Here is a 24,967-nt window from a genome sequence, read left to right as displayed (position 1 = left end):
TGTGGGGAGGTTCTGAGGGTGCTGCCTGGGGAAGCGAGCATAGAAGCCAGACTTCTGTGTTTACAAGTGACAGAAGAGCGGTAACAGTGAATATGGCCAACCCGGGGCCTATATAAAAGGTAGGGGCCTGGAGCTGCAGCTCCAATAGCCCCTACATTAATCTGGCCCTGAGGAGGAGGACGAGGTAGCCAACACTGCTTCTTTTCAAAAATTTTAAATGAGGGTACACCCCAAAAGAGTGAGAAAGAGCAAAAATGGAACAATGGGTGGGTAAGGTCGGTATCCATTGCTATTCTGCATAAGGTACGGAAAAGTCCCGTGGGATCCATGCCTGGTTCATTTTAATGAACGTGAGCTTGTCCACATTGTCTCTGGACAGGCGGCTGCGCTTGTCTGTTATAACGCCCCCAGCCGTGCTAAATACCCGTTCAGATAATACACTGGCTGCAGGGCACGCCAGCACCTCCAAGGCGTAAAGGGCAAGCTCAGGCCATGTGCCCAATTTGGAGACCCAGAAGTTGAAGGGGGCAGACCCGTCATTCACTACATGTAGGCGTGTGCACACATACTGCTCCACCATGTTGGTAAAATGCTGCCTCCTGCTAAGACGTTCCATCTGAGCTGCTGGTGCTGCTGTTTGTTGTGGCGTGCTGACAAAGCTTTTCCACATTTCGGCCATGCTAACCCTGCCTTCTGAGGTGCTGGCGGTGCCCTGGTTGCGTTGGCGACCTCCTCCTCCTCCTCCTCTGCCTTGTGCTTCCACTGTGGCCCCGCTGTCAGATGGGAATGCCAGCAGCATGGCGTCTACCAGCGTGCGCTTGTACTCGCGCATCTTGCGATCGCGCTCCAGTGAGTGAATTAAGGACGGTACGTTGTCCTTGTAACGGGGATCCAGCAGCGTGGCCACCCAGTAATCAGCACAAGTTAGAATGTGGGCAACTCGGCGGTCGTTGTGGAGACACTGCAGCATGTAATCGCTCATGTGTGCCAGGCTGCCCAGAGGCGACGAAAGGCTGTCCTCTGTGGGAGGTGTATCGTCCGTGTCCTCTGTATCCCCCCAGCCACGCACCAGTGATGGCCATGAGCTGGCCTGGGTGCCACCCTGCTGTGAACATGGTTCCATCTCCTCCTCCAGCTCCTCCTCCTCCTCATCCTCCTCATCCTCCAGAACTGTGCCCCTGCTGGACAATTGCGTCCCTGGCGTTTGCGTGTGCAGGAACCCACCCTCGGAGCCCCTTGCGAATGACTGCCCTGAAAGCCTTGGAAATGTTACCTCTTCATCCTCCTCCTCCTCCTCATCCTGTGCCACATCCTCTTCCATCATCGCCCGAATTGTTTTTTCAAGGAGGCATAGAAGTGGGATAGTTAAGCTGAGAACGGCGTCATTGCCACTGGCCATGTTGGTGGAGTACTCAAAACAGCGCAACAAGGCACACAGGTCTCGCATGGAGGCCCAGTTATTGGTGGTGAAGTGGTGCTGTTCCGCAGAGCGACTCACGCGTGCGTGCTGCAGCTGAAACTCCACTATGGCCTGCTGCTGCTCGCACAGTCTTTCCAGCATGTGCAAGGTGGAGTTCCACCTTGTGGGCACGTCACATATGAGGCGGTGAGCGGGAAGGCCGAAGTTACGCTGCAGCGCTGCCAGGCGAGCAGCAGCAGGGTGAGAACGCCGAAAGTGCGCACAAACGGCCCGCACTTTCTGCAGCAGCTCTGACATATCGGGGTAGTTTTTAAGGAACCTCTGCACCACCAAATTCAGCACATGCGCCAGGCAAGGGATGTGCGTCAAACCGGCTAGGCCCAGAGCTGCTATGAGATTTCGCCCGTTATCACACACCACCAGGCCGGGCTTGAGGCTCGCTGGCAGCAACCACTCATTTGTCTGCTGTTCCATGCTCCTCCACAACTCCTGCGCGGTGTGTGGTTTGTCCCCCAAACAGGCAAGTTGTAAAACTGCCTGCTGTCGTTTACCCCTGGCCGTGCTGAAGTTGGTGGTGAAGGTGTTACGCTGTCCGGATGAGGAGGCGGTAGAGGATGAGGAAGCGGAGTAGGAGGAGTTACGAACAGGAGGCAAACTGAAGCGCCCTGCAATCCTCGGTGGTGGAAGGACATGCGCCAAATTGCTATCCGCCTCAGGCCCATCCGCCACTGCATTTACCCAGTGTGCCGTTAGGGAGATATAACGCCCCTGACCGTGCTTACTGGTCCACGTATCCGTAGTTAGGTGGACCTTGGCACAGATGGCGTTGCGCAGTGCACACCTGATATTTTCCCCCACTTGGTTGTGCAGGGAAGGGATGGCTTGCCTGGAAAAGTAGTGGCGGCTGGGCACGACGTACTGTGGGACAGCCACCGACATAAGGTTTTTAAAACTGTGCGTCTCCACCAGACGGAATGACAGCATTTCAAAGGCCAATAATTTTGAAATGCTGGCATTCAGGGCCAGGGATCGCGGGTGGGTAGGGGGGTACTTCCTCTTCCTCTCAAGTGTTTGGGAGATGGAAAGCTGAACGCTTCCACGGGACATTGTGGAGATGGTTGTTGGTGACCCAGGTGGTGGTGTTGCTGACAGATCGTCTGTTTGCGGGGTGGCAGGTGCCGGTATCACTACAGATGTGGCTGGAGCGGCCGAGACTGCAGCAGAAGAGGAAGCAGGATGAGCCAGAGACGTTTCTTGGTTTTGAAGGTGTGTACTCCACTGCAGCTCGTGCTTTGCACTTAGATGCCTGATCATGCAGGTTGTGCTCAGGTTGAGAAGGTTCATGCCTCGCTTCAAGCTCTGATTGCACAGGGTGCAAACCACTCGTGTCCTGTCATCAGCACATTTTCTAAAGAACTTCCACGCTAGAGAACTCCTTTGAGCTGACTTTGGTGCGCTCGTTCCCTTGCTGCGTTGGGCAGTAGCGGGCGTAGTGTCTAGGGCACGGCCGCTCCGCTTCTGCACCCTGCTCCCTCTTCTGCTGTGCTGGTGGCTCTGTGCGACCACCGCCTCTTCCTCCAAACTACTCAGGTCACCTGCATGACGTTCATTCCATGAGGTCGAGGACCTCATCGTCCTCCACATCATCTTCCACCCAGTCTTCACCCCTGCCCTCCTTGTCGGTCTCCACAATGCTGAACGCCGCAGCAGTTGGCACCTGCGTTTCGTCATCATCGGAGACGTGCTGCGATGATCCTTGCATGTACTCATCTTGAGAAATAAGTGGTTGGGCATCGCTGCACTCAATCTCTTCCACTTCTGGGGCAGGGCTAGGTGGATGGCCCTGGGAAACCCTGCTGACAGAGTCCTCAAAAAGAATAAGAGACTGCTGTATGGCTTGGGGCTCAGACTGCTGGCCTGATTTGCAAGGGGGTGAGGTGAAAGACGGTTGGACATTGGCTGCAGGTGCCAACTCTGACCTTTCTGCAGTAGACTGGGTGGGAGACAATGTGAAGGAACTGGAGGCACTGTCAGCAGCAAACCAATCTACTATCGCCTCAACTTGTTCTGGCCTCATCACTTCTAGGGGCGTTTGATGCCCTACCAAATACTGATGCAGGTTCTGTCGCCTACTCACACTTGAGGAAGGTGTTTCACTTGTGCGTGTAGCTGGCACAGATCGACCATGTCCTCTCCTTGCAACAGGAGCTCTACCAGCAGCACCACGACCCAGGCCACGGCCCTTATTTGACGGTCTCCTCATATTTCTGTAATTTAAGATCTTGCCCTAGAAAGGTTTTTATTGAATAGCGGAATAGAAAATATGATCCAAAAAAAGTGTATGTATATCACACGTACACAACCACACTAGGCCCCAATTACTATTGTTTGTACCCCTAAAAGGCTAGATGAGGAGTAGGGGGAGTATGGAACAGGCAGCACCCTCAAACCTTCAGAAGTATGAGATGAACCCCAACAACTTGGAAAGGTGGATCTCTCTCACACGTACCGACACAGACTATCCCGCAATTCAATTGATCCTCAAAGGTTTTTATTGAATAGCGGAATAGAAAATATGATCCAAAAAAAGTGTATGTATATCACACGTACACAACCACACTAGGCCCCAATTACTATTGTTTGTACCCCTAAAAGGCTAGATGAGGAGTAGGGGGAGTATGGAACAGGCAGCACCCTCAAACCTTCAGAAGTATGAGATGAACCCCAACAACTTGGAAAGGTGGATCTCTCTCACACGTACCGACACAGACTATCCCGCAATTCAATTGATCCTCAAAGGTTTTTATTGAATAGCGGAATAGGAAATATGATCAAAAAAAGTGTATGTATCTCGCACGTACACAACCACACTAGGCCCCAATTACTATTGTTTGTACCCCTAAAAGGCTAGATGAGGAGTAGGGGGAGTATGGAACAGGCAGCACCCTCAAACCTTCAGAAGTATGAGATGAACCCCAACAACTTGGAAAGGTGGATCTCTCTCACACGTACCGACACAGACTATCCCGCAATTCAATTGATCCTCAAAGGTTTTTATTGAATAGCGGAATAGGAAATATGATCAAAAAAAGTGTATGTATCTCGCACGTACACAACCACACTAGGCCCCAATTACTATTGTTTGTACCCCTAAAAGGCTAGATGAGGAGTAGGGGGAGTATGGAACAGGCAGCACCCTCAAACCTTCAGAAGTATGAGATGAACCCCAACAACTTGGAAAGGTGGATCTCTCTCACACGTACCAACACAGACTATCCCCCAATTTAACTGATCCCCAAAGGTTTTTGATTAAATAGCGGAATAGAAAATATGATCCCAAAAAAGTGTATGTATATCACACGTACACAACCACACTAGGCCCCAATTACTATTGTTTGTACCCCTAAAAGGCTAGGAGTAGGGGGAGTATGGAACAGGCAGCACCCTCAAACCTTCAGAAGTATGAGATGAACCCCAACAACTTGGAAAGGTGGATCTCTCTCACACGTACCAACACAGACTATCCCCCAATTTAACTGATCCCCAAAGGTTTTTGATTAAATAGCGGAATAGAAAATATGATCCCAAAAAAGTGTATGTATATCACACGTACACAACCACACTAGGCCCCAATTACTATTGTTTGTACCCCTAAAAGGCTAGGAGTAGGGGGAGTATGGAACAGGCAGCACCCTCAAACCTTCAGAAGTATGAGATGAACCCCAACAACTTGGAAAGGTGGATCTCTCTCACACGTACCAACACAGACTATCCCCCAATTTAACTGATCCCCAAAGGTTTTTGATTAAATAGCGGAATAGAAAATATGATCCCAAAAAAGTGTATGTATATCACACGTACACAACCACACTAGGCCCCAATTACTATTGTTTGTACCCCTAAAAGGCTAGGAGTAGGGGGAGTATGGAACAGGCAGCACCCTCAAACCTTCAGAAGTATGAGATGAACCCCAACAACTTGGAAAGGTGGATCTCTCTCACACGTACCAACACAGACTATCCCCCAATTTAACTGATCCCCAAAGGTTTTTGATTAAATAGCGGAATAGAAAATATGATCCCAAAAAAGTGTATGTATATCACACGTACACAACCACACTAGGCCCCAATTACTATTGTTTGTACCCCTAAAAGGCTAGGAGTAGGGGGAGTATGGAACAGGCAGCACCCTCAAACCTTCAGAAGTATGAGATGAACCCCAACAACTTGGAAAGGTGGATCTCTCTCACACGTACCAACACAGACTATCCCCCAATTTAACTGATCCCCAAAGGTTTTTGATTAAATAGCGGAATAGAAAATATGATCCCAAAAAAGTGTATGTATATCACACGTACACAACCACACTAGGCCCCAATTACTATTGTTTGTACCCCTAAAAGGCTAGGAGTAGGGGGAGTATGGAACAGGCAGCACCCTCAAACCTTCAGAAGTATGAGATGAACCCCAACAACTTGGAAAGGTGGATCTCTCTCACACGTACCAACACAGACTATCCCCCAATTTAACTGATCCCCAAAGGTTTTTGATTAAATAGCGGAATAGAAAATATGATCCCAAAAAAGTGTATGTATATCACACGTACACAACCACACTAGGCCCCAATTACTATTGTTTGTACCCCTAAAAGGCTAGGAGTAGGGGGAGTATGGAACAGGCAGCACCCTCAAACCTTCAGAAGTATGAGATGAACCCCAACAACTTGGAAAGGTGGATCTCTCTCACACGTACCAACACAGACTATCCCCCAATTTAACTGATCCCCAAAGGTTTTTGATTAAATAGCGGAATAGAAAATATGATCCCAAAAAAGTGTATGTATATCACACGTACACAACCACACTAGGCCCCAATTACTATTGTTTGTACCCCTAAAAGGCTAGGAGTAGGGGGAGTATGGAACAGGCAGCACCCTCAAACCTTCAGAAGTATGAGATGAACCCCAACAACTTGGAAAGGTGGATCTCTCTCACACGTACCAACACAGACTATCCCCCAATTTAACTGATCCCCAAAGGTTTTTGATTAAATAGCGGAATAGAAAATATGATCCCAAAAAAGTGTATGTATATCACACGTACACAACCACACTAGGCCCCAATTACTATTGTTTGTACCCCTAAAAGGCTAGGAGTAGGGGGAGTATGGAACAGGCAGCACCCTCAAACCTTCAGAAGTATGAGATGAACCCCAACAACTTGGAAAGGTGGATCTCTCTCACACGTACCAACACAGACTATCCCCCAATTTAACTGATCCCCAAAGGTTTTTGATTAAATAGCGGAATAGAAAATATGATCCCAAAAAAGTGTATGTATATCACACGTACACAACCACACTAGGCCCCAATTACTATTGTTTGTACCCCTAAAAGGCTAGGAGTAGGGGGAGTATGGAACAGGCAGCACCCTCAAACCTTCAGAAGTATGAGATGAACCCCAACAACTTGGAAAGGTGGATCTCTCTCACACGTACCAACACAGACTATCCCCCAATTTAACTGATCCCCAAAGGTTTTTGATTAAATAGCGGAATAGAAAATATGATCCCAAAAAAGTGTATGTATATCACACGTACACAACCACACTAGGCCCCAATTACTATTGTTTGTACCCCTAAAAGGCTAGATGAGGAGTAGGGGGAGTATGGAACAGGCAGCACCCTCAAACCTTCAGAAGTATGAGATTGTGTTCACTGTACCCCACAAAGATTGAGTTCACTGCACCCCACAATGATTGTGTTCACTGCACCCCACAAAGATTGTGTTCACTGCACCTCACAAAGATTGTGTTCACTGTACCCCCCAAAGATTGTGTTCACTGCACCCCACAAAGATTCTGTTCACTGTACCCCACAAAGATTGTGTTCACTGCACCCCAAAAAGATTGTGTTCACTGCACCCCAAAAAGGATGTTGTTCACTGCACCCCAAAAAGGATGTTGTTCACTCCACCCCAAAAAGATTGTGTTCACTGCACCCCACAAAGATTGTGTTCACTGCACCCCAAAAAGATTGTGTTCACTGCACCCCAAAAATGATTTTGTTCACTGCACCCCAAAAAGGATTTTGTTCACTGCACCCCAAAAAGGATGTTGTTCACTCCACCCCAAAAAGATTGTGTTCACTGCACCCCAAAAAGATTGTGTTCACTGCACCCCACAAAGGATTTTGTTCACTGCACCCCAAAAAGATTGTGTTCACTGCACCCCAAAAAGGATGTTGTTCACTGCACCCCAAAAAGGATTTTGTTCACTGCACCCCAAAAAGATTGTGTTCACTGCACCCCACAAAGGATTTTGTTCACTGCACCCCACAAAGATTGTGTTCACTGCACACCAAAAAGGATTGTGTTCACTGCACCCCAAAAAGATTTTGTTCACTGCACCCCAAAAAGATTGTGTTCACTGCAGCCCAAAAAGATTGTGTTCACTGCAGCCCAAAAAGATTGTGTTCACTGCAGCCCAAAAAGATTGTGTTCACTGCAGCCCAAAAAGATTGTGTTCACTGCAGCCCAAAAAGATTGTGTTCACTGCAGCTCACACACAGAAAAATGGATGTGGATCACTGACACCTGCCTATCTCCAATCCCACACCACACAGCAATATCGATTGTAGTTTGTAGAACACAGTTTCCCTAAAATTCAGCAGACTCTGTCCCTAACAGGATTGAGAAGAGATCGTAGATCAGGATTGAGTGCAGACCCCACCCCCCACACAGCAATATCGATTGTAGTTTGTAGAAGACACTGACCCTATAATTCAGCAGACTCTATCCCTAAAATGCCTACAACTCGCCCTGCCTAAACACTCCGACCTGTCCCTCAATTCTATCCGGACACAAATGGTGTTTTCCTGCCTATCTTTCCCTAATCAGCAGCCAGCACGTTGATGTGTGCTCTGTCCCTGAATCTAAGCAGCATAATGACGCCGCTGCGGCTGCCTCGAACTTATAAAGACTTGGTCACATGCTTCAGACGGCCAATCACAGCTACTGAGACATTTGCAGGCATGGCTGGGATGGCTTAAGGCACACCAGTTAAACGATTGTTGATTGGCTGTTGAAAGCCCGCCATGAAAAGAGCGCCAAAGCATGCAAAACCCGGAAATAAAACGACCGAACACGGATTTTTACCCGAACATACAGTAAAGTGTCCGTGTCCGTGTTCGGGTACAAAAAATCCAATTATTCGGTACGAACACGAATAATACAGTCCGTGTTCGCTCAACACTATATACGAGCGCTGCTTATGTGTTTGACTTTTCTGTCTGGACTTACACCTGAGGAGTATTACACATCCGTTTATTAGTATTAAAACCACACATTTGAGGTATCGCTCTGAACGTCAGAGCGAGAGCAATAATTTCTAGCACTCGACCTCCTCTAACTCTTAGCTGGTAACCTGTAGAAATTTTGAAACCGTTGTTTATGGAAATTTTTAAGTACTGTAGTTTGGCGCCATTCCATGAGCGTGTGCAATTTTAAGGCATGACATGTTGTGTATCTAGTTACTTGGCGTAACATCATCTTTCATATTTTACAAAAAATTGGGTTATATATTGTGTTTTTATTAGTTCATTAAAGTGAGATTTTTCACAAAAAATTGATTTTGAAAAATCACTGCACAAAAACCGTGTGACATAAACAATTGCAACAACCACTATTTTATTCTCTAGGGCCTCTGCTATAGAAAATATATAATGTTTGGGGGTTTTAAGTAATTTTCTAGCCAAAAAAAAAAAACACAGATTTTTACATATATGAGAAATGCGTCAGCATTGGCCCGGTAAACAAGTGGTTAAATCACCTGAACTATATTCTTGGATGCTTGATATTGCTTAATTGTCAGGTAATTTTGGGATTAGGACTGATACTCCTGCCTTCTAGTTATTTCATATGTGTGGTCCGGGCTCTACAAACCCCAGGCGCTAGGTCGCATTGGCTACTAGAATTAGCGGTCTTGGTTACACTGCGGCAGGTGTCTTGTCGCCAGACATCCCAAGTCTCCCCCATGCGAATTTCGGCTCCCTGACACCCGCAAGGGCCGTTTCCGCATGTGGGAGACTCCCGCACCTCGCAGGAGACTTGGGATGTCTGGTGACAGAACGGTGTCTGTCAACTGTGACAGAACGGAGCCAATGCTTCCTGTATAGTTCCAGCTCCATCCTGTCACAGGCGGAGAGATATCAAATGCAGAGAGATATAGGAAGCATAGGCACTGCATTCTTCCTCCAGCACCGATCCTCACTCTCTGCCAGCAGTACCAGTCAGCACTGCTTTGAGTACTGCAGCCAGCAGTACCAGCCAGCAGTACCCAGAGCGGTACTGCCAGCAGTATTAGCCAGCAGTACCAGCCAACAGTACCAGCCAGCAGTACCATCCAGCAGTAACCACCAGCAGTACCTGCCAGCAGTAAGTTGCATGTGCTAGGGCTGCAACTAGCCCCCAGCACATAATTGTAAATTTCCCAGCATGTGCAGTGTTTGACTCCTACCACCATGACCACTTCAAATCACTGAAGTGGTCATGGTGGTTAGAGCGTTCCTTTAATCTCTCTCAGAGGAAGTAAACAAAGTACACACCGGCAGTACCAGCCTGCAGTACCCACAGCAGTACCAGCCTGCAGTACCCACCGCAGTACCAGCCAGCAGTACCCAGCAGAAGTAGCCACAGCAGTGCTATCCAGGAGTACTTACAGCAGTACCCGCCAGCTGTCACATGTGCTAGGGGTGCAACTAGCCCCCAGCACATAATTGTAAATATCCCAGCATGTGCAGTGTTTCTGACTCCTACCATCATGACCACCTTAAATCACTGAAGTGGTCATGGTGGTTGGAGTGTTCCTTTAACATCTCTCAGAAGAAGTAAACAAAGTACACATGGGTCGAATGCCGACCATCAGCCGGTTCAATAAAAACTGTCCGCCATTGGGACCATGTGTATGGCAGCCGGTCCGACAGAAGCTGGCCATTCGGCATGCGCGAAAAAAACTTAACTTTCTCTTACGTCCTCCGACAGTCGCCGCCTCTTCATATTCGTCACATATGGGGTATTAGACTTTGCTCCGAAGGAGTAGCTAGGCAACAGAATATGTTAACAATAAAGCTTTAACATATCCCACCCTCAAGGGGTGGTCCCCTCAGTCAATACCCTCCTACTTCCTGCAACCATATCTCAGTTTTAATGTCTAGCTTGTCAGGAGTGGCTGGCTCTCTCTGTGCTGGGACTTTCTGTCCCAGACTCTTTCTTCTTTTTAATATTTTGTTTGAGTTTTCTCTCTATCTTTACTTAGCTGTTATTTTTGTCAGCATTAGTTAGTTCTTCGGACGAAGAGGATCATGCGGACTGGGTCTCGGGCTGATCCCCCTGGTCGCAGGTCGTGGGTCAGTGGCTTCCCAGTCTGCCATTGAGCGTTCAGCCAGGTAACGCTCCTGGCACAGTGAACGACCCATCCCTGTTCGGTGCAGGGATGATTGGTGAGGTGGCTACCTCACCGGACGCTGTGCGGTTTCTTAACCTCCATTGTGTGCGTCTTGAATTGCGACTCTCCCTGCCTCATGTGCAGCGGCTTGTTCGCCTGTGCGGGTTCCCCACGCCATGTGAGGTAAGTGTATTTATGTGGGGACCTGTCTGTCTGAGAGGGTCTCAGTCTGGGACTGTGTAACCTGCCTTTAATCACACTGCTTGTCTCCCTATCTCTCGGCTGCATGCTGTGGGCTGCAAGGGGGGGGGGAGCTGTATGACACTGTGTGTGTCAGGCTGGGCAGTGTGAGAAGCTGTGTGCTGTGGGGCATGTTTTTTCTTGGCATGTTTGGGCATATACAGCGATCGCTGCGGCGATCTAACATGTATCCTTATATTGGGATGTAATGTGTGTGTTTTTATGCACTGTGGAGCGGCGTTTTCGGCGCCAAACGATGCCATTTTACCGGCGCCCGCTCCGGCCGCATGGTTTACATGCACGGCGGCCATTTTCTTGTAGCCTCCATAGGCTTACATAGAGCGCCCTGGCAGCATCACTTCCTCTTTCCAGGAACACCGATCGAGGCAGCAGCAGCAGCGGGGTCTCCTCAGGTTTTATCCTTCTGTTCTTGCTATCCATTGCCTGTATTCAGTTTGTATATTCCCTGTGGGGGTCTCATTGTGCCTGAGTGTGGTGCGGTGGGCTGCGCTTGCCGCGCTTGCTAAAAGGGGGCAGTTAACCCTTGGTTGTCTGGCATTACAGGGGCAATGGATTCTCAGGAGGGCAAGTTTCCTACAGTATTGGTGGAAAGCCAGGGGACCGCTGTTTCCCCCCCAGGGGGGGATTTAGCCGCTATTGTGGCTGGCCTTGCTGCCCAGGTGCAAATGCTGGTGGCTGCTCAATCTACTAAACGGCCCAGAGTTGCTCTGTCCTCTGATTCTGAGGGTGAAGGTGATGGGGCTGTTCTGGCAGGGACCTCCTTATCGGGGTCCCGCTCCTCTCTTGATCTAGTGGGGTCTGAGGTAGAGGCTGAAGTTGAGGGGGTTGATAATTCTCCCCCTGGCTCGCCTGAAGAGCTTGCAATCATGGATGAGTTGATTGCTTCCATTAAGCAGACGCTACGTTTGCAGGACGAAGTGTGTCCCCCCGCTGCCTTGGCGGCTTATGGGACGCAGAGAAAACGCAGGACGCCGCAGGTTTTTCCCTGCAATGCTGATTTTCAGCGCGCTGTTAAGGATCAATGGCGCGATCTGCGCAAACCTTTTGCGGTACCAAGTAAATTCAAGCTGCGTTATCCTTTCTCGCCTGCCACTGATGAACGGTGGTGTGTGCCTCCGCCAGTGGATCATGCAATTGCGGTTTTGAACAAAGCCACTGCGATTCCTGCAGAGGGTTCCCCTGTTTTCCGTGATGCCACGGATAGGAGACTGGAGTCTCTTGCCCGTCATACTTATTCTGTTACGGGTTCTATGCTTAAGGCTCTGTTTGCTTCTCTCATGGCGGCCCAGGCGATCGCAAGTTGGACGCAGATGCTTAGGCGCGTCCTAGTGGCCGATTCGGCCTCGGCGGCGACCCTGGATATGGTGGATCAGATCCACCAGGGTGTCATGTATCTGTGTGATGCGGACCTGGACCTGATTCCGTTGGCTGCACGTGTGCACAGCGTGGCGGTGTTGTCTCGCCGTCTGGTTTGGTTGAAATGTTGGTCGTGGACCAATCTTCACGTAAGACCTTAGCCAATCTGCCTTATGATGGGTCTCGCCTTTTTGGGGAGTCCCTGGATGTGTTGATTAAGGGGATCACCGGGGGTAAGAGCACTCTCTTGCCCCATTTCCCCAAGGCTAAGGGGGCTTCTGGGAAGAAGCATGCTAATTTTCGGCCCCCTCAGGGGTCCTTTCGTGCCTTTCGGCCGCACTACAAGGGCAAACCGTTCAAAGGCCAAGGCTCTCAGAAGAAGCCCTGGTCTGGGAAACAGAAGTCCGGCCAATCCGGACCTGCAGCCCATAACAGTTCGGCCTGAAGGGGCGCCCTCACCCAGTTTTGGGGTGGGGGGACGCTTGCTCGGTTTTCTTCAATCCTGGTTGGCCCGAGTGCGGGACAGATGGGTTCTGGAAATCGTTCGATCTGGTTACAAGATCGAGTTTCTCTCTCGGCCGGAGAGCAGATTTTTTCCAAATCTTCAACTGTCTCCAGAGCGCCTGCGGGATCTGCACCTGGCGGTGCGGGACCTGAGGGCTCAGGGAGTGGTGGTTCCGGTGCCTCATCGGGACAGATTTCGGGGGTTTTATTCCAATCTGTTCACCGTGCCCAGGAAGGAGGGCAAGGTTCGTCCGATTCTGGACTTGAAGGCTCTGAACCGCTCTGTGCGGGTTCGCAAGTTCCGCATGGAATCCCTGCGCTCGGTGGTGGCTGCCCTCGTTCCGGGGGAATTCATGGCCTCCATCGATTTGAAGGATGCGTACCTTCACATCCCCATATTCGAGGGTCATCAGAGATACCTTCGATTTGCCATTGCGGAGGATCACTACCAGTTCGTGGCGTTGCCCTTTGGCCTCGCCTCGGCTCCGCGGGTCTTCACCAAGGTGCTTGCACCGGTTCTGGCATTATTGAGGGCCCAGGGCATTTCTGTCCTGGGGTATCTGGACGACATTCTGGTTCGGTCTGCGACCAGACAGGGTCTGGAGGAGGACCTGTCTGTCACAATGCAAACTCTGCAGGGGTTTGGTTGGACGATAAATGTTCCAAAGTCGACACTGAGTCCGTCGGTTCGTCTCCCCTATCTGGGAATGATACTGGACTCGGTGCAGGCGAAGGTCTTCCTGCCGGAAGACAAACTCAGGACTCTTCAGGAGGAAGTCAGGTCCCTCAGGGACGTTCCACAATCGTCTCTGCGGACGTGTATGAGATGTCTGGGATTGATGGTCTCGGCCTTCGAGGCGATTCCTTTCGCGCAGTTTCACACGCGGGGTCTCCAAGCGGAGATCCTGTCCAGGTGGGACGGGCGACCTCAATCTCTGGATCTTCAGATCTCGTTGAGTCATCGCACCAGGGAAAACCTTCTGTGGTGGCTCCAGTCCCCGTTGGTGTCCGGGGGCAAGTCGTTTCGTCCGATCTCGTGGACGGTAATCACCACGGATGCCAGCCTGTCGGGCTGGGGTGGTGTTCTGGGCGTTCTGTCCGCCCAGGGGACCTGGTCGGAGGGGGAGTCTTCCCTCCCGATCAACATTCTGGAATTGCGTGCGATAAGGCTCTGTCTTCATCGCTGGACGGACCGGCTGCAGGGCTGCCCGGTTCGGGTGCAGACGGACAATGCCACGGCGGTGGCCTACATCAACCACCAAGCGGGCACCAGGAGTGCCCGAGCGGCTCGAGAAGTGGCCGACATTCTATCTTGGGCCGAGACTCATGTCCCGGCGATAACGGCGGTTCACATTCCGGGAGTGGAGAACTGGCAGGCGGACTATCTGAGTCGCCAGACCCTGGATCAGGGGGAATGGTCTCTCCACCCGACTGTCTTCCAGATGTTGTGCGCGAAGTGGGGTCTTCCAGATGTGGACCTGTTCGCGTCTCGCCTCAACTGCAAGGTGAAGAGGTTCGTGGCAAGGACGCGCGACCCTCGGGCAGACGCGTCGGACGCGTTAGTGGCCCCGTGGCATCAGTACAGGCTGATGTATGCGTTTCCACCGATTCAGTTGCTGTCCAGGTTCCTTCGCAGGTTACACTCGGAACGCAGCACGGTGATTCTTGTGGCACCGGACTGGCCTCGCCGGTCCTGGTACGCAGACCTCGTGAATCTGGCGGTCGACGCCCCTTGGCGTCTGCCTCTTCGAGACGATCTACTGTCTCAAGGACCGATTTACCATCCTGCTTTACAGTCGCTGGCTTTGACGGCCTGGCTGTTGAGACCGAGGTCCTGAAGGAGAAGGGTCTCTCTCCAGAGGTCGTTCATACTTTGATCAACGCGAGGAAGTCTTCCTCGGGGAAGGTTTATTACCGTACTTGGAAGGCATATTTTGCCTGGTGTGAGTCCAGGGGGTTTTCACCCCGCACGTACTCGGTTTCCCGTGTGCTGTCTTTCCTTCAGACGGGTGTCGATCAGCGTTTGGCGCTGGCTACGATAAAGGGTCAGGTGTCTGCGCTGGCCGTTCTGTTTCAACGTCCCGTGGCTTCCAACTCCTTGGTTGGCACCTTTATTCAGGGTGTGCGGCATCTGGTTCCTCCTAGGAGGGATCCTTTGCCCCCTTGGGACTTGAATCTCGTTCTATCTGTGTTACAACGTGCTCCTTTTGAACAGATCAGGGAGATCTCGTTGTCTATGTTGTCCAAAAAGGTCGCCTTTTTGGTGGCGATCACTTCGGCTCGCAGAGTGTCGGAACTGGCGGCTTTGTCCTGCAAGTCTCCGTACCTGGTTGTTCATTTGGATAAGGTGGTCTTGCGACCTAATCCTTCTTTTCTGCCGAAACGAGTTTCGGAATTCCATCTTAACGAGGATATTGTTTTGCCTTCGTTGTGCACGAAGCCTAAACATCCAAAGGAGATGAGATTGCACTCTCTGGATGTTGTTCGGGCGATAAGGGTTTACCTTAAATCGACTGAGTCTTTTCGTAAGGCGGACTCCTTGTTTGTTCTTCCAGAGGGTCCTCGGAAGGGCATGGCGGCTTCGGCCTCTACCATCGCCAAATGGATCAGGCAGACCATTGAACAGGCCTATGCCTTGCAGGGGAAGGTTCCCCCTGTGCCTGTGAAGGCGCACTCTACTAGATCTCTGAGTACGTCTTGGGCCTGCCGTCATGGGGCTTCTGTAGCCCAGGTGTGTAAGGCGGCGACTTGGTCGACCGTGCACACTTTCACAAAATTCTACAAAGTAGATGTTCAGGCATCGGCAGATGCTTCCTTTGGCCGCAAGGTTCTTAGTGCGGCTGTTCCCTAGGGTCCCTTGTGGGGACTCCTGGCTGTTGGGATAGTTTTTTGTATCCCCTGGGTTTTTTGTCTTTTCCTGGGTTGTTGCTCCTGTTGAGCACTTATTTTTGCTGTTGCCCAGCTGGTTTCCTTCCTTTGGTAAGGTTCCTTTCTTTGATGTGGAGACTGCGTTGCCTTTCGGCGCGGATGCGTTTCCCACCCCTCATGTTTGCACTGCTTTGGGACGTCCCCATATGTGACGAATATGAAGAGGCGGCGACTGTCGGAGGACGTAAGAGAAAACGGAATTTTTGTAAAATCTTACCTGTAAAATTCCTTTCTCTGAGTCCTCCGACAGTCGCCGCCCCCGCCCCTCTTTTGGGGTTTGAATGTATACTCTACTGCTATTCCACTAAAACTGAGATATGGTTGCAGGAAGTAGGAGGGTATTGACTGAGGGGACCACCCCTTGAGGGTGGGATATGTTAAAGCTTTATTGTTAACATATTCTGTTGCCTAGCTACTCCTTCGGAGCAAAGTCTAATACCCCATATGTGACGAATATGAAGAGGCGGCGACTGTCGGAGGACTCAGAGAAAGGAATTTTACAGGTAAGATTTTACAAAAATTCAATTTTTTTAGCTAGCTCCTTGATTTCAAGCAAATTTGTCAAGCTTTGTGTGTGGGTATCCCCCCTTCAGCCCATCATGAATTCTGCTGCTAGACTCATCCACCTTACAAACCTCTGAGCGTCTGCTACCCCTCTCTGCCAATCCCTCCATTGGCTGCCACTCACCCAACAAATTAAATTCAAACTACTACTTTGCATTGTGCGCATGTAAATGCTCTTACTTTCACTATTAAACATAGCCCTGAGTTCTACTGTTGTTTTTCTAATGATTCAATTTCATCAAACGTTTAAGTGATCGCCGATCACGATCAATCAGGATTTTTTTCTGACCACATTTCTTCCTCGAAGACGCTGGTTTCCTACTATCCTACCAGTTTTTAATAATGCGTTGGACAGTTCTTAACCCAATTTTAGTAGTTTCTGCAATCTCCTTAGATGTTTTTTTTATGTGTGTGTGTCTGTGTATTCCTCAACATTACTTTAAATGGCTGTCAGGTTTTTTTTTTGTATTCTATGATTGACTTCAGTGAAATGCTGCATATTAAAAACACATCTGCATTTGTCATGTCTTCAGAGAACCTGATTTGATAATTGCATATTGATATATTTGTACAGTAATATGTTTTAACTTTTCTTTTTTTTTTTTAAACTATGTGAGTCTTATTCCTCTTTTTTTTTTTTTTTGTCTTTTCCCCTTAGGAGCTCGTCGACATAAAAATGTTGCAGTGTAAACGAGTTGTGAATGGTAAGATCAAAAATGCTGAACTGGTGGTTTGCATTAGAAAAAATAATACTATATTGTCAAAAATATTGGGACACCTGCCTTTACACCAGGCATGTCCAACTTGCGGCCCGGAACTGCAGGCAATGCGGCCCACTGCCCCCTGACAATTTTTTTTTTGCTGGGGAGGAAGGTAGTCAAGTCAGGGGTACAGCCACAGCGGCTTCCAACTAACTGTAGGCAGAGGCTGCCTCAGAGCGGTGGTGGGGGACGAGCGCCACCGGATTACAAACAGAGTGAGGATCTCCTGCTTACCCGGCAGTTGCTGTCATATGAAGTCCTGCCTCCTGGACCGACTCCTATGATAGACAGCACATTGGTGAGGTCTATCATAGGAGCCAGTCCAGGAGGCAGGACTTCGTATGACAGCGTTCGCCAGTAGCGGGAGATCCCCGCTCTGTGTATTCCAGCGGCTCTCCTCTCTTCATTGCAGACTGCATTGGATGGGCACGCACTGGTGAGACTGCATTGGATGGCCATGCACTGGTGAGGCTACATTGGATGGGCACTGATCAGGCTGCATTGGATGGGCATGCACTGGTGAGGCTGCGTTGGGTGGACACTGTTTAGACTGCATTGGATGGGCACGCACTAGGCTGCAAGTGCTGTGCGATCTCCCGGCTGCCGCGGGAGACTTAGTATGTTTGCAGTCAGTGACAGAGCCGCTGCTTCCTGTATAAATCCGGCTCTGTCACAGGCGAAGTGATACGAAATGCATTCTGCCTGTGACAGGAGCCATACAGGAAGCAGCAGCTCTGCTCTCTACTGCAGCCGCTGCTTCCTCCAGCAGTACCCGCATGACCAGCAGTACCCACCAGCAGTCTGCAAAATAAGTAGAAAAGGTATTTGCATTAGCGTGTGTAAATTGATGCAATATGTCTGTAGCACCCTCCTAGGTGTATGGCAAAACATATCTGTGACCCTGCTCTGCTTATCAGGAGGGTCTGATCTACTAGTTTAGCCTGTCACATGTTTCTAAGTGTGATTCACTGAGTCTGAGGGAGTGTCCCCACTGCAGCCAATGAGGGACCTTATTGGACAGTGGGGTAAACCTAGCCAGTGGCACACTCTGTTTTATGTCAGTTCCAGTGGGAGGGCATTCCTGAAATGCATCCTGGGATTGCACATATATAGGAAGGGAGCATGTGACAGGGTGTCTTTGGGTGGGAAGCCAGGTCCCAGGAGGAGGGTGATGGCTGTCTCTCCTCCTGTTGCTGAGGAAGGTGGTCCAGGCAGTCAGCCTAGGGACCAGGGGATGAGCTATGCTGTAGAAGGATCCAGTGTGCTGACCAAGCGGAGCTGCTGGGTAGGATTCTTCTGGAAAAAACAGTATCGTGAGTACTTAAGCATCTGCCCAGGGGTCTGCCTAAGAGAGAGGACCACTCCAGAGAGGTCAAGGGGATCAAGGAGCCAGCTAACCTGGATTATTACAGTAAAGGGGGTGCCAAGTTGTAAAGCCCTGAAGATTAGGGGTTAAAGGGGTCGCCAGGAAGGGCCCTGACGTTGCTCAGCAGTGCAGTCTACTATTAGTCAGCTACCTCAGGAAAGGAGTGCCTTAGGAGGCTAATAGGACTCTTTCACAGTCAAAGGTGAAATACAGTAAGCGGCTTAGCCGTGACTAGCTCAAACAGCGTTAACCAGCGTCAGTCAGCGTTAACCAGTGTCAGTCAGTGTTAACCAGCGTCAATCCGCATTTTTTGTACAGTCCCTGCCTTTTTGTGCATAGTTCAGTTATTGGAGTATCCCATTCATCCCTTCTCCTATCCAAGTTACATATAAAAACACAAACAAAAAAAGAAAAGAAACTGGACTGGTCTGAGGTAAAAACACTTGGAAACATGTCAGAATGGTCTACTGTTGCTAATGGTAACCCAGGGGAACCCACACACAACAGCTCCCATGGGAGTAGTGCTACATGTCTTTTAATAACTAGTTGTGTTTTGTCATAATATGTCATGTCCGTGTTCAGACAGGTATGAAAAAGGACATGACATTTTCTGGCTGCCTAAGTCACATGTGCTAGGGGTGCAACTATCCCCCAACACATAAATGTAAATATCCCAAATCATTGAAGTGGTCATGGTGGTTAGAGTGTTCCTTTAATATCTCTCAGAAGAAGTAAACCTCTGTATACTGATTCCATTTCATTTCATCATCCTTTAGTTGTGTTAAATTAGTGCGGGGGGGGGACGCTGTGGCGCGGGAAGGGTGCGGCTGCGTTTTATTACTTGTATATCTTCACTATTGTATATATTTTATATGCGGCCCGAGACAATTTCTCTACACTCAATGTGGCCCAGAGAAGCCAAATGCTTCATGCTTTACACGCATATGAACTTTAATAGTATTCCAGGCTTAGTCCGTAGAGTTCATTATTGAGTTGGCCCAACCTTTGCCGCTATAACAGCTTCATCTCTTTTGAGAAGGCTGTCCACAAGGTTTGGGAGTGTGTCTGTGGGAATGTTTGAGCATTCCAGAAGCACATTTCTGAGGTCAGGCTCTAATGTTGGACGAGAAGACCTGGCTCACATTCTCGGCTCTAATTCATTCCAAAGGTGTTCTATCAGGACTCTGTGCAGGCCAGTCAATTTCCTCCACCCCAAACTTGCTTATCCATGTCATTATGGACCTTGCTTTGTGCACTGGTCCAAATCATTTGGTAGAGGGGGAATTATGGTGTGAGGTGGTTTTATAGGGGTTGGGCCTGGCCTGTTATGTCCAGTGAAAGGAACTCGGCATACCAAGACATTTTGTACAATTTCATGCACCAACCTTTGTGGTAACAGTTTGGGGATGGCCCCTTCCTGTTCCAACATGACTGCACACCAGTGCACAAAGCAATGTCCATAAAGACATGGATGAGCGAGTATGGGGTGGAGAAACTTGAATAGCATGCAGAGTCCTGACCTCAACCCGATAGAGTGGATACTGCGTGCCAGGCCTTCTCGTCCAACAGCAGTGCATGACCTCCCCCAACGCGCTTCTTAAGAATGGTCAAACATTGCCATAGACACACTCCTAAACCTTGTGGACAGCTTTCCCAGAAGAGTTGAAGCTGTTATAGCTGAAAAGGGAGGGCCAACTCAATATTGAACCCTACTGACTAAGATTGGGATGCCATTAAAGTTCATGTGCGTGTAAAGGCGTGCGTGTAAAGGCAGGCGTCCAAATACTTTTGACAATATAGAGTAGGTACACTTAACACTAAAGCATTTCTCTCTGGACCATTGAGGGTGTCAGGATTCCTAAACAATTGGGTTACAGTGCTACTACAGGAGTATTGAACACTGGCAACCAACAAAAAAAAAAACTTTAGGCCAGTGCTGGGTGTAACCCCTCTCTTAACGAGTATGCGTTAGCATTTTGCTACTTGGGGGTATCTTTATTTTCCTAACTCTGACTTATCTCAAGGCTTAACAAAGTGTGGAATTGAGGAATTCTTCACTCAACAGCTCTTGGTTTTTGGACTGCTTCTGCTTGGAGCACTGCATAGCACCTGTATATAGCCTTGTAAATAGCACAAATAAACACACTACTGATTGGCCCTATATCACCGTAATGGTATCTGTGCCTTAAAGAGTTTCTCACCCCAGGGAGCATTATACCTGCTACTGTAGCTATCCCTAATTCAAAATAAAAACCCCAAAGGTCATAGCACTTAAATTAGCAAACCGTAAAATTATAAAATAATAGGCAATGTCTCAATGAAAACAAGACCGTATTACAGTCAACATAAATGAAATGAGATTTGAAGGAGGGAGGGAGACCCTGTGCACGAGGACTGCAAGGAGTGTGCTAATGCTGACATGAGTGATGGACAGGGGGAGGTCAGAAAGACAATGAAGGGACCCAGCCCAGGAAAAAATGGAGGGTGAGGGAAGCCTCAAAGGTGAATGAGAACTGTGTAAACATGGTACATGGATGAAAGGACCCTCATGACGTTACTGACCTGAGTAAGGAGGTGTTGCACCACATGTTTTGACATTAATACTAGACTGAAAAAGGATATACTAACCAGAAGGGGCAGGACAAGAACAGAGAAGACAAAAATAAGGAGATGGGGGAGAAATACTGTACACAGGATGTTGACTAGCACACCTGACTAATGAGTTTTCAAATTTGAGGTGGTGCTGTAGGAAAATCACTTTAAAATTACTCTAAACAACCTACTGTATCAATACAATGGATCCACTCAAATAAAAAAAATATATACACAAATTTAAATGAATAGAACAATCCACATATAGATATAAAGTGCAGTCCACTCCATTAGTGCTATGGTGTCAAAAGTCCTATGTGAACTTGATATAAATTAGGTCCAAACAAAATGAAAATCAACGTGATCTATGTCACTTCACAATATGCCTGCAATCCACTCCCCAACATTCACAAAACTCACAGACTCACACTGCCTTCATTTTACTAATTAGGCAAAAACGCATGTGGGATGCATGGATTCCACCTCTTGTAACAAATCGCATATGGGCACTTCACTTTTCCTTTAGGGAGTCACTCAGGAAGCATAAAAAAAAAAAAAGATGCTAATGACGTAAAACCATATGTAAATGAATAAAACAATCCACTTATAGAAATAAAATAGGGCCCCCTGTGCTCAGACCTAAGCAGCACCCAGTCCCCAATATTCAAGAACAACCAAAGAAACAATTTGCTCATGGGATCTTTGGGAGTGGTGCTAAGTAAAATGGTTCAACAAATTCAAATACAAAATTTATTTCAATTTACATTTACAATTCCACATAAATCGTGTAGAAATAAAAACACAGTTTTACCAATGTACATTCTAAATGCCAACGTGGTTAGTAAATCATTGTTCATTTGCAGAAGCCGTAATCTCTATGCATTTCGCCAGACAGTGCCCACTTTTGAAAAAATGTAAATTTTATTGGACAGTACATCGGTTTTATGTAAATAGAGTCCAATGATTTACACAAGGTATACTCACATGGAAGTTAAAGTGGAGTTCCGGCCTCGGGGGTCAATTTTAGCTAAAAATACCCCCGGGACAGTCAGGGCTAGTATATTCCATAATGGATAGCATCTGAACTGTCCCGGGTCGCACTTAGCTGTAAGAAGAAATACTTACCTTGAAAAGTTCTTCTCCAGCGCTGCCCTCTCAGGTGTGGGTAGCTGAAGCCGCAGCGTCCCTCTTCGTGTCCTCTTCCGTGACGTCGGAGTCCCACAATGCACTGCACCGGCCCCACTCGTCACTTCCGGTGCAGGCGCGGCATCCCTGCACAGCTTCTGAGCATGCCCATAAGCTGTTTAGCAGGGAATGCCACGCCTGCACCTGAAGTGACGAGTGGGGCCGGTGCAGGAGCATTGACTCATCTCTTCTGGTTTGCGATGACTCCTGGGAGCTGAACGTCATCGCTCCCAGGAGTCATCGCAAACCGCAAGAGACGGCGCGGGCCGCGACCGCAGAGGAAGGAAGTGGAAGTAAGGTGAGTATGTTTTACTTCTTTAACAAGGTAAGTGACCAAAAAAAAGAAAATCGGCAGTATCCATTTCTTTTTCAGGTTGCACTCAGCAGGCGGATGGCCCAAAATCGATTCTTTCGATTTTGAGGCCGGAACTCCACTTTAATTAGGTAAAAATCGAGACCACATAGTAAGGGTTAAGAGAGATGACATCTAGATCTCAATGCTGCGAAAAACTTCACAGTGCGGGTTCCCCCTGGGAGCTGAGAGTAGATGGGTGACCAGGAGGTGGGGCACAGATGTTTGACCCCAACTGCAGAACCCCTATAAAGGAATAAATTGAACAATGAAACAGTAGGTGAGAAAACAAAAGTGACAGAAAAGAAAGAAAGATGTGGAAATAACATGCTGAAAAGTATGTATGAGTGGGTGAATAAAAATGCTCTGTACAAATAAGTATATCCAGGTAATTATTAATAACCTGAATAGTTTACTATGCCAGTGTTATAGTGAATTAGGTCCAAACAAATTAAAGAGCCGCATGCTGTATATCACTTCCATGTGGGATGCATAGATTCCACCTCTTTTAACGGATCACATATATGCACTTCACTTCCTTTAAGTAGTCACCGCTCGTAAGAGGTCAGTAAATGGCGCTCAGGGTTTAGGGCCCAAAGCGATTGTAGAAAATGTGTGAGTTGGGAAAAGCAGAACTTTTCAGTAGAGGGCATCTTCAGTTTGGTTATGCAGTGAGTCATGAATAAAGGGCCAGTGGAGGATATGAAGTGGCCAATGCAATACAGTCCCTTGTCTGTCCACCATTTGAAGGCTGCGATGTCGTGTCCGGGTGTAAATTAGGGGTGATGAAAAATGTGGGTTAAAGGACGTAGTGGTGAGGCGATGGAGGGGTTCCGATGAAGGTTCCTACATAACGTGATCGAGTGTGATAGGGAGGGCACAAGGATGGCAGGTTGGAGTTTGGGGGCGCACCATGCTATGTAGTCCAATGTGTGTTTAGGTACCGCCTGGCGTTCCATCGACACCCAGTCCGGTTTGGGACCTCGGAGGTAGATAGTGGAGAATTGGGCTAACTGGGCAGCCTGGTAGTACCTGCAGAGGTCAGGCAGCGCCAAACCCTACAGTGTCTGTGAGCGGAGTAGGGTTTTTGTGGGGCAGCGGTATCCCTTCTTGCCCCAGATGAATTTAACCACTTGCCGACTGCCTAACGACGATTTACATCGGCAGTCAGCCCCTCACAGGCAAAGCGACGTAGGTCTACATCGCTAGCCTGTGAGGCTCTGGGAAGTGAGCGAGCGCCGCTGGAGGCGCGCTCCCGCTCGCTCACGGACCCCCCCCGCGCGTGTGCCCGGCGGACCCGAAGTCCGCCGGGCACTCACGATCGTCCGTTAGAGCGGGAGAAAGGCAGGTGGCTAATGTAAACACAGCCGCCTGTCATTCTCCCCTGTGTAAGAATGGAGATCACACGGTTCTACTATGTAGGACCGTTGATCTCTGTTCTTACACCAGTAGCCACATCCAATCACAGTAAGAATCACGCCCCTAGGGACACACTTAACCCCTCCCTCTCAAATAAAGTTAACTCCTTCCCTGCCAGTGTCATTTTTACAGTAACAGTGCATATGTATAGCACTGATTACTGTAGTAATGTCACTGGTAACCCCAAAAATGTCAAAAATGTCAGTCAAGGGTCCGATCTGTCTGCCGCAATGTCGTAGTCCCGCAAAAAAAAAATCGCAGATCACCGCCATTACTCGTTAAAAAAAAAAACAACAAAAATGACAAAAATCTTTCCCTTAGTAAACGCAATAACTTTTGCGCAAACCAATCAAAATACGCTTTTTGCAACTTTTGTTTACCAAACATAGGTAGCATAAAACAAATTGGCCTAAAATGTTAGTTTTATTTTTACATTTTTTTGGGAGGAATTTCATATAAAAAAATTTGAAAAATATTGTTATTTTTGCAAAATTGACGCTCTTTTTTTGTTTATAGCGCATGATCAAAAAAATCGCACAGGTGATCAAATACCACCAAAAGAAAGCTCTGTTTGTGGGAAAAAAAGGACGTCAAATTCGTTTAGGTACAGCATCGCACGACCGCGCAATTGTCCGTTAAAGTCACGCAGTGCCGAATCGCAAAATAGGCCCTGGTCAGGAAGGGGGTAAAATCTTCCGGGGCTTAAGTGGTTAACAATATGAGATTGTAGTGACTGGAGGTGAGATTTGAGGACAGATATGGGGAGCGACCGGAAGAGATATAATATGCGAGGTAGGAGCGTCATTTTTACTGAGTTGAT

At 48.5% G+C, this 24,967-nt stretch overlaps 1 protein-coding gene across 5 annotated transcripts in view; it reads left to right on the top strand.

Moving 5' to 3' along the window:
- DUS2 (dihydrouridine synthase 2) overlaps positions 1–24,967 on the top strand; it is a 1,337,959-nt gene that overhangs the window by 224,263 nt on the left and 1,088,729 nt on the right. For all 5 annotated transcript variants that reach the window (XM_082270346.1, XM_082270343.1, XM_082270344.1 and 2 more), the window contains exon 3: positions 17,131–17,176. In XM_082270346.1, the coding sequence (XP_082126472.1) occupies positions 17,131–17,176 (46 nt within the window). The remainder of the gene's footprint in view (positions 1–17,130; positions 17,177–24,967) is intronic.

Source organism: Pelophylax lessonae, assembly GCF_965119305.1.
Source record: "Pelophylax lessonae genome assembly, chromosome: 10".
In the NCBI taxonomy this organism is placed as follows: domain Eukaryota; kingdom Metazoa; phylum Chordata; class Amphibia; order Anura; family Ranidae; genus Pelophylax; species Pelophylax lessonae.
The sequence above is the reverse complement of the archived record's forward strand: the minus strand, read 5'-3'. Positions and strand labels throughout refer to the sequence as shown.